We start from the raw sequence: 8,936 nt of genomic DNA, 5'->3' as shown, positions 1-8,936 counted from the left end.
TGATCACTTCTCCTACCTAGGCAGCTATCTTTCCACAAGGGCCGACATTGATGCTGAAATCCAGCATCACCTGAGCTCTGTGAGTGCGGCTTTCTCCTGATTAACTGGAGTGTTTGAGGACCAGGACATTTGCAGGGAAACCAAATGCTCGTTTACAAAGCTATTGTACTAGCAACCTTACTGTATGCTTGCGAAACATGGACCACTTATAAACTGTGAGCTGTGGGAGATAGCCAGCCCAGCGTTCGCCCTGCAATCGCAGGCCAATGACGTTTCATTCAGGAATGCGATGTGCTCGGTTGCTGTTGTAATTCTCTATAATATGAAACGTCCTTACTACGTCTGTATCTGTGTGTCGTGGCTCTTACAGCCGAGAGGAAGCATCTCTCAGCTGGGGAGTTTACCTTAAAATAAACATCTGAGTTTTAATGAGGAGTCACCGAAAGTAATTTCTAGACACTGAAGCTGAATTACTTTTCTAGCTGCGCATCAAGCTCTGCAAATTAGAACCGGAAAGAAAGTTTCTGAAGTTTTAGCAGAGGAAAACGCCACGGAGCGTACTGGGGAAACTGGCACAGCTGGACATTGCTAATGAGCAGATAGGTTTTTTACCTTATGTTTCTACCGGTAGGTGCTGTGCCGTATCTTTTCAAGATACTTTCACATAAACACCATCTCCAACACCTTGAAAGATTCCATCAACGGGGTCTCTGAAAATGTTTACACATTCACTTGGGAAGACAGGCGAACTAATATCAGTGTACTGGAAGAAGCAAAGATCACCAGTGTTGAAGCAATGATTCTTCAACATCAACTTTGTTGGACTGGCTTGAAGTTACAAGAAAGGAGATTCCGATTAAACACTAGGAAAAACTTTCTGACAGTAAGAGCTGTTTTGACAGTGGCATGGTCTCCTTCGGAAGGGGGTGGACTCTCCTTCCTTGGAGGTTTTTAAGCAAAGTTGGATGGCCAAATGTCAGGGATGATCTAGCTGGGATTCCTGCATTGCAGGGGGTTGGACTAGATGACCCTTGGTGTACCTTCCAACTCTACGATTCTATGACTCGGGCAACTTATGTTGACCTTTGGAGTATGCATGTCTCCTGCTGCCTTTTTAAAGGTTTATTAAGAAAATTTATGTTCTGCTTTCTTAGTCATGCTGGCCACATGACCGGGAAGCTGTACGCTGGCTCCCTCGGCCAATAAAGCGAGATGAGTGCCGCAACCTGAGTCGTCCGTGACTGGACCTATTGGTCAGGGGTCCCTTTACCTTTATGTTTTGCTTTAGTGTTCAATCGGTCAACAGAGGAAATTTAAAACTAAACTGAGAGATTACAGAATCACAGAACTGTAGCCCTGGGAGCGATTCCCTGGGTCAGTATCATTCAGTATTATTCCTAGCTTGTTGCTACCCCCACCCATCCACTAAAAAGCCCAGCTCCCTCCTTCTCTCTCTCCTGGAGGATTTGAATAGCAGCAGATGATGGAAGCTCTTTACAAAGGACTCAGAGTCTGGTGGCTGGGGCAACAGAAGGAAGGGGGCCAGAGTTGCGCCTAGCGAGGGGGAGAGTAAAGCAGAAGCTCTCTGCTCCTCTTGCTCCCAATTCCACTGAGAAGGGGAGCGTCAGTCTAGGGCAGGGGTTCCCAAACTAAGGCCCGGAGGCGGCCCAATCGCCTTCTAAACCCGGCCTGCGGACGGTCCAGGAATCAGCATGTTTTTACATGAGTAGAATGTGTCCTTTTATTTAAAATGCATCTCTGGGTTATTTGTGGGGCATAGGAATTTGTACATTTTTTTTTTCAAAATATAGTCCGGCCCACCACAAGGTCTGAGGGACAGTAGACCGGCCCCCTGCTGAAAAAATTTGCTGGCCCCTGGTCTAGGGGAATGGCCAGCTCTTCTGGGGTGAAGATGCACATCCTTCTAGGAAGAAGAGGACGAAACTTGAGAGTCAGGAGCTCCTGTTCCACAACTGGGGAGGAGAGGGAGCTGGGCAGCTCCCAGGGGCCGCCATCACGTTGTGCACTGCAACCCCCCTCAAATGCAGACAATAAAGCAGTTCTCTCAGGGATCCTGAAAACCAGCTGCAAGCAAAGGAGTTCTGTGTACAGCAACATAAAGAAATCCCCACAGTACAACTTTAGTTAAAGAAAGTTTAATATATATATTTATATATATATTTGTATGTATATAATATGTTTTATTATAACAAAATAGGCAGTTATTGTGGGTAAAATATTCATTAAAATCTGACTTCTAAGAACATATTTATATTTCAGACTCTGAATCGTCTCTTATGATAATCTTTCAGAATATTTTCAGAACAAAATTAATCATTCCTATATGAAGTACAAGCTTTTAAAGCACCTAAACTGTATTTGGATTCAAAAATGCAATGACCGTTACCCATCAGTAAGACACTCCAAATAGTCTCGTATGTGGTAGTTTAAAAACAGGAGATATTCTTGTCCCCAACAACGGCATCAGCAAAAAATGAAAAAATAGACTATAAAGAATATTCTTATGAAATTATGAAAATGGGTTTTCCCTTGTGAAATAATGGCAACTCCATTTACATTATCTTGGACATTTGAACAAAAATCTCCTATTTAACTGCCTGTAAAATAAATGTGTTGCCAACAACAGAAAACTACGGAACTGCGGCCTGCAGCCAACCCCGTGAATCAAATCATGCAGGTCACGTCACGCGTGCAAAACTGCTCACCATTTACATCATTAAGACCACTTTTCTTTTGTTAGGAAATATTTAAAAGGGTGTATATAAAGATTTGTTTTCTCAAAATCTCTGAAGGATACTTTCCCTTAAACATTAAGGAGTTTTACCACAAAATTCTCCATTTCGTATCCACACGAGCGGATCGAGCCCCTGCCCTTTGACCCTTGAGAAAATGGCCACCCGCCAGCAGCTTGTGAGAATCCACACAAAAGGGGGGCACTGGGGAAATGCTACAGGAGCCACGGGGGCCCATGCAGGACAGGGGCTGCCCCCAGGTGGGAAGCACGGGAGGGGGGAGGCGCAGGGCCCCCGCTGGGCAGCCTTCAGAGCTTCTCCTTGGCGGGAACCCAGATGTAGGGGCTGGAGTGCTCCTCAATGACTTGCTTGACTTGGTTGTAGATTTCTTCCAATGTGTCTCCTTGCACAATAGCTGTAGAGGAGAGAAGAAAGAGGAGGAGGCAGCTCTTGAGGGCTGGACTGGCACAGCTCTTGCACCGCTCCCTCCAGCGCTGGAACCCCACCAGCAAATCACAGGAACACAGCTGAGCAACCAACCTGTGAAATGTTCGGTGAATTCTTGCTCCAACTTCATGGCTCTCTCAAAGGTCTTCCGAGCTTGCTCATCCGTCAGCCGCTTATTCATTTCCCTGAAATTGCAGCACAAATCAAACCAAGATACGGATGATAAGGCTCAGCCATTCGGATGTGACGTTTAAAACAAAGCATCCCAAGAGAAGCTCCTTCCTGCAACCCCTGGAGGGCACCACGTTGGGGACTCCTGAGCTCCCTCAAGCAGCAGCTCGGGAGCATCCGAGTTGTCCTGCTCTTCTCCAGAAGGCAGAGCCAAAAACCGGAAGAAGGCTCCTCCTCTGCAGGAAGGACAGACACTTTGCTTATAAAGTTTGGCCTTGTCTTCTTCCTGCAGAGGATTGAACCTTTGCTGGCTGCTTTTTTCTCTCCTGCTGAAAACTGCAGGATATTATGGGTTGTGGAATACACCCAGCCCCCAGGGGAAGCTCCCTTCCCGGAGACCGTAGTTGACGACCTTCCTGGAAGAGGACGTCCCATGCCGCAAGGAGGGTCACCAGAACACGCGTAGAGAGGAAAAGGTCAGAGGGGGCAGAACAAGGCCAGTTTTCACTCACATGATGTTCTCCACTGATTTGGGTTTGATGAAAACGGAGATTGGGTGCAACTGGGCGATTTGGAGCCTCTTGATTGCGTTTCCGGAGACATCAAGAATGCAGTGCTTCCCCTGACAGATGGAGGGAAGAGGCATCTCAGAGCAGAACATCCAAGGCAGATCAGCCAAGCCTGTCTGCATTTCAAAGTCTGGCGGCTGAGACTGAGCACCCTTCCTCCCCTTAGTTTAGCTATTTGCAGACATTCCCTGGAAAGCCATTTTCTTGGGGTTGAGAGGAGGCCTGTTTGGCAAACCTATGGGGACTTGGCATTGTCTTAGGCAGCAACTCTAGGCCCACTTCCTTTGCCGTGTAGTGGCAAATTCAGAAACGAAGGGTCCCATCCTGGCAGCCACACCCCTTCCAGATGAGCCAATAAAAAAGAGCTCTCCCTGGCCTTGCCCAAGCTCCTCCCCGTCAGAATCACCCAGGTGCATACAGAATGGGGGACCCTGGCCAGCTTTTTCTTTGGTACCCTTTGGGGGAATGTAGCAAAGCTGCAAGGCGCCTTGGGAAAAAGCCCCCTGGGACCCCCAAACGTTTCTTTACTGAGCTTCCCTTTGTGACTCCCATCCTAAGACTCGGAATAACTACATCTGGGCATGGGAACTCCTGATCCAACCTCTGGCATTGGATGCCCCCAGATGATCTCGGCCAACATGCTTCATAGGGAAATGCAAAAGCAATACAGATCTCTTTTGCGTAGCATACCAGCACCTTTCCCAGAAGGACCCTACAAGGCAATCCTCAGTGGCCAATTCTGCTCCTTTCACTTGGATGGACTCCAGGCAGCACAAAGGGCGTGGAAACGTTTTCTCAGGGGCTATAAAGCTCTCCTTTGAGGCTGATGGGGTGCTGGGGCCAGGAGGGACTTGGGACCGACTTCTCCTGAGGTATGGTGTACATATCCCCTTAAAAATCACAATCTTTGGGGGTTTCTAAAAATACCCGGGCAGTGCTGGGCACTAGCTTTGCTGTACAAGATCCTCAGATATTTCCCATGGCAAAACTGAGACAATGGCCTGAGGGCACTGACTTCATGACGTTTAGTGAAGAGAGATCTTTGGGCGCAGAAGGCTCCTGGAGCGCTGAAGGTTTAGCGGAGGTCCCACAGCAAGATGCCCTTTCCTCCTTGTGAGGCTGCGTCATGACTGCCGGATCAAGGCGTGATGGGGAAGGAGAACCTGGGGCAGACCGGGACCATCCCTTTGGAAAGAGAGGAGCTCCTTTACCTTCTCTGCTACCTCCCGCACGGACTGCACACTTGTCCCATACAGGTGGTTGTTGTACTGGCCGGCTTCAATGAACCTGTGATCCTGGATATCTTTCTCCATTTGTTCTCTGGACGTAACAAAGTGGTAATCCCGACCGTCCACCTCGTAGTCTCTCTTTGGCCGGGTCGTATCTTTGCGGAAAGAAACAGGCAGCTTTCAGGCAGGCAGGCAGGCAAGCACAACACTCAACCTCAAGGTTTGCTCCAAATATTGGCACCAAGCACCTTCCACTTCCTGTGCATAACAGTGGGAGGAAGCAGATCCAAGGGGGGACCCTGCACCCCACAAGTGCTTTGACCTTCAAGTGCTAGACAAGAGTCTGACCTTCACATCTAGGGCTCTGAAGCTTCCAGACGGCCTTCAAAGGCAGCCCCATGTGGAATGCAGGGCAGCAATCCTGTCTGGATACAGGAATGAACCCAGCCTACCTTCTCTAGATTGGCCCAAGTGGAGAGAAGGCACTGCGTCAGCTGCCCCCAGGGAAGGAGCAACCCACCCACAACAGGCTGAGCCCCCCTCACCCAGCAGCCAACTCCCTGCCTTGTGTGGCCCAAGCCCTAGCTTGCAAAGCCCTCTCCTCCTGCACTGAGTCCATTCCACTGCCTTCCTGGATTGACAGGAGCGAGAAGCACTACTGGGTGTCGTCTGCACACTGGTGACGCTCCAGCAGGTTTGGAAAGGAAGAACACAGGGATGCCAGCAGGCAGGGGGAACAGGGCAGAAGGAGGCCAGGGCTGGGGAATCTCATGGCCTCCATGGGCAGATCCTTATCAGGATGGGCCTCATGGGCCAGATCTGACAGGCAGGCAGTGGGGGGAGTGTGTGCGCACCCAGCAGTCAAACGGCCCACGGCAGCTCTGCAAAGTGCCCTCTGAGCCAGCCTCTACCTTCCTTTCACACGGCACTTGGCACCAAGAGCCTGAAGCCCATCTCCATGATTGAAGAGGCAAAGTGCCCTTTGAGCCAGCTCCGACCCCCACCCCAATTAAAGGACAGCCCTTTGCTCTGTTGCACCCTTAAAAGGGAAGGAAAAGGGCTACAATCTTTGCTTATCAGCTGATGAGCAGATTAAATCCTGCTGCCGAGGCTGCATGATACCGTTCCCTGTGCAGGATCAAAATCCTGCCCTCAGAATGTGCCAGGCTGGTGTGGTTTGGGCAAGGGTCTAAGGCAGTGGCTTTCAACCCTGGGGTGCCTTGACTGACGGTCAGGGTGCCATGGGCAACGCTGGCCTCTGTTCCTCTTTCTTTCTTTCTTTCTTTCTTTCTCTTTCTTTCTTTCTTTCTTTCCCTCCTTACTCGTGTCTCTGCCTCCCAAAGGCTGGTGCAGCTGTTTGTTGCAGCAGCCCTGGCTATAAGCTCCCCAGGCAAACGGTGCCTGTGGGAGGCCTGTCTCTTTGGGGTGGGGTGGGGCAGCTCAGAGACCAGGGGCTGCTGCCCAGAGGATTCCCAAGGAGAGGGGAGAGGAGGCTGAGGGAACACCCCACAAGGGAGGGTGAGAAGCTGCCAGCTCTGCAGGCAAGGGGGGACCTAACTGAGCCCCTGAGCCCCACAGGGGAGCTGCAGAAAGAAGGTAGTTGGTCAAGGGAGCCGTGGACTCAAAAAGGTTGAAAGCCTCTGGTCTAAGGAGCCAAAGTGGGGCGGGGGCCAGAGGCCCCCCCTTCCCGCGAATGAGGCAATGAAAGTATGCTTGGACAGGCTGGCCGAGGGGAAAGCATGTCCAATGTCAAAGATGCTGGGAGGATGCTGTGGCCAGGAGCTCCTCGTGGCTCCTGACTGAGACGGGGTCTTCTCTCCCCCAGGGAAAGCACTTGTGGCTTGTGCTTAGCTGGGGACTGCATGGAAGGGCTCTTGAGGGCAAGAGGCACCTCTGCTTGCAGCCAGGCGATGCCCAGAGCTGCCCAAGGGAGGCCCTGGGATGTCTGCCATGCCAAGCAGGACTCTGGCCCCCGCAAGGGCTCTGTACTCACAGCCGACTCCAAGCCCAACAACGTGCAACTGCAGCTCCTCGCACCCGTGCGCTGTGACCCTGGCCTGCTCTTTCCCAAGCTGAAACACACTTTCTGAGCTGCTCGCCTGTGTGACAAAACCTTCCCTGGTAGGCCTTTGCCATACATACGTGGAACGCAGGATCCGAACTCGTCAGGGAATTCAGAGATGAGGTCATCATTGATCCGGTCTTTCATTGGTCCCAGAACTATCACAGGCCGCGTGTAATTGACTGAAGGGGGGAACAGACCCACGAGTCAGAGAGGAAGGAAAACAACCCACAACCTCCTGTCCCTTCCCCGAGTTCTTAGGGGTCAAAGGCTCGCCTAAGCCAGCTCCCCCCCTGTCCACCTGCCAGCAGGAGTCCCCATTGGGCATTCTGCTTGTTCCAGAGCTTTGCTCGGCAAGAATGCAGGCGAAGGCCTTTCCTGTGGCCATGGCCAAGTGACGGGAGACATTGACCTGACGGCTTCCCTTCCGACGGCAGGGTTGAGGAACCTCTAGCCCACGGCCCTAGTTGGGAGAGCACATGCCCCATCCCCCCCCCCAACTCCAGAGCAATGACTGTGAGCTTGAAGGGAGCCCTCCCTCCCCACTTCCTTTGCAGAAGGTCTTCCTGCAGCCACGGTCACTGGGTGCCAAGCGGCTGGTGGTGCTGAAAGTGAGCCCTTGGGAGCCAAAGGCCTCTGTGGCCTTCAGGGCTTTTTGTTTTATATGAAACACACTACAAACCTTCCTGCTGAGTAACCGGCTCATAAGACAGGACATATTCCTCTTGGCCACCTGCAAATTCAGATACACCAGTTTAGAGCTGGAATGTAGTGTCTGCGTAAAATAATACAGAGGTACACAACGTATCTCTCATATATAAGACTTTTCAGGGTAAACAAACTGCAATAGAAGCCAGATATGAAGTTAATAAGCACCACTCTCTGTAAATATGTGGTGAGCCTTTTAATTATATTTCAGTTAAGGCGAGTTTCTTGTGGTGATCTCAATAGGTATGCCTCAGTTTTAGGTGACATAGCTAAAGAAGCGACTGGGGGACGCAGCTTGTGACACACTCAACATTTCACATGTGGCCACAGGCCCAGAAATATTAGTGACGCCTCCTGCCACATTTCTAGAATCTTATTTAGGTTAGAAGAAAGACACAGGACTCTACGGTCAGGTAGCCTGAGAGTGCTCAGGGAGTGGAAGACTTTGGATATGATGCCTTAAGCCAAAAACTACAGAAGAAAGGAGAAAAATAAAAAAAACAAGAACAAGGGATATGTTAACAGGCTGTCACTGAAATTAAACAACAGAACAACGGAGTAAGTTAAGCACAAGTTTAGGCCAGCAATGCAGCAATGCGGCCAAAGGAGAATCTGTTTGGCATCCGGTCTCATGCCTGGAGTGGAGCTTCCTGAGAGGCGAGGGGCCTGTGAGGATCAGCTGCTGATCCCGACCCTCTCACCCTCCCAGCACCACGGAAGGAGGGGGTCCGTTGCTCAGCTGCCCTGCCCAGGTAAGCTGGACTGGGGAAGAGCCCCATCGCAAGAGCCAAAGCTTGACCCCCCCCCAGCAAAGTTCAGGTATGCTCTGCTGCTGAATGGGCGCCTTGAGAGATGCTTCTCGCTGCAAACATAGGGAAAGCCAAGCAAGCCTTCCTAGCCTGCCCCAAAGGCAGAAGTGGGGAAGGGCCCCAAGACACTCACGGTAGCTGCTTTCGCTGTCGCTGGCGTTGGACGTCACGTGCTCTGAAACGGGAAC

General features: G+C 50.9%; 1 protein-coding gene across 16 annotated transcripts in view; it reads right to left on the bottom strand.

The window, feature by feature from the left end:
• Positions 1–2,140: 2,140 nt before the first annotated feature.
• DLG1 (discs large MAGUK scaffold protein 1) overlaps positions 2,141–8,936 on the bottom strand; it is a 90,803-nt gene continuing 84,007 nt past the window's right edge. For 15 of the 16 annotated variants that reach the window (XM_035134092.3, XM_060274233.2, XM_060274234.2 and 12 more), the window contains 7 exons: positions 8,882–8,923; positions 7,914–7,964; positions 7,312–7,413; positions 5,152–5,324; positions 3,884–3,993; positions 3,294–3,385; positions 2,141–3,168 (listed from right to left, as the gene is read on the bottom strand). In XM_035134092.3, the coding sequence (XP_034989983.1) occupies positions 3,062–3,168; positions 3,294–3,385; positions 3,884–3,993; positions 5,152–5,324; positions 7,312–7,413; positions 7,914–7,964; positions 8,882–8,923 (677 nt within the window). In that variant the 3' untranslated portion in view covers positions 2,141–3,061. Of the gene's footprint in view, positions 3,169–3,293; positions 3,386–3,883; positions 3,994–5,151; positions 5,325–7,311; positions 7,414–7,913; positions 7,965–8,881; positions 8,924–8,936 lie in introns of those variants that run through there. The other variant, XR_015949949.1, reaches the window with a different exon arrangement.

The sequence above is a fragment of the Zootoca vivipara genome, chromosome 5 (assembly GCF_965207765.1).
Source record: "Zootoca vivipara chromosome 5, rZooViv2.hap1.1, whole genome shotgun sequence".
Taxonomy (NCBI): Eukaryota; Metazoa; Chordata; class Lepidosauria; order Squamata; family Lacertidae; genus Zootoca; species Zootoca vivipara.
This window is presented reverse-complemented; position numbering and strand designations above follow the sequence as displayed.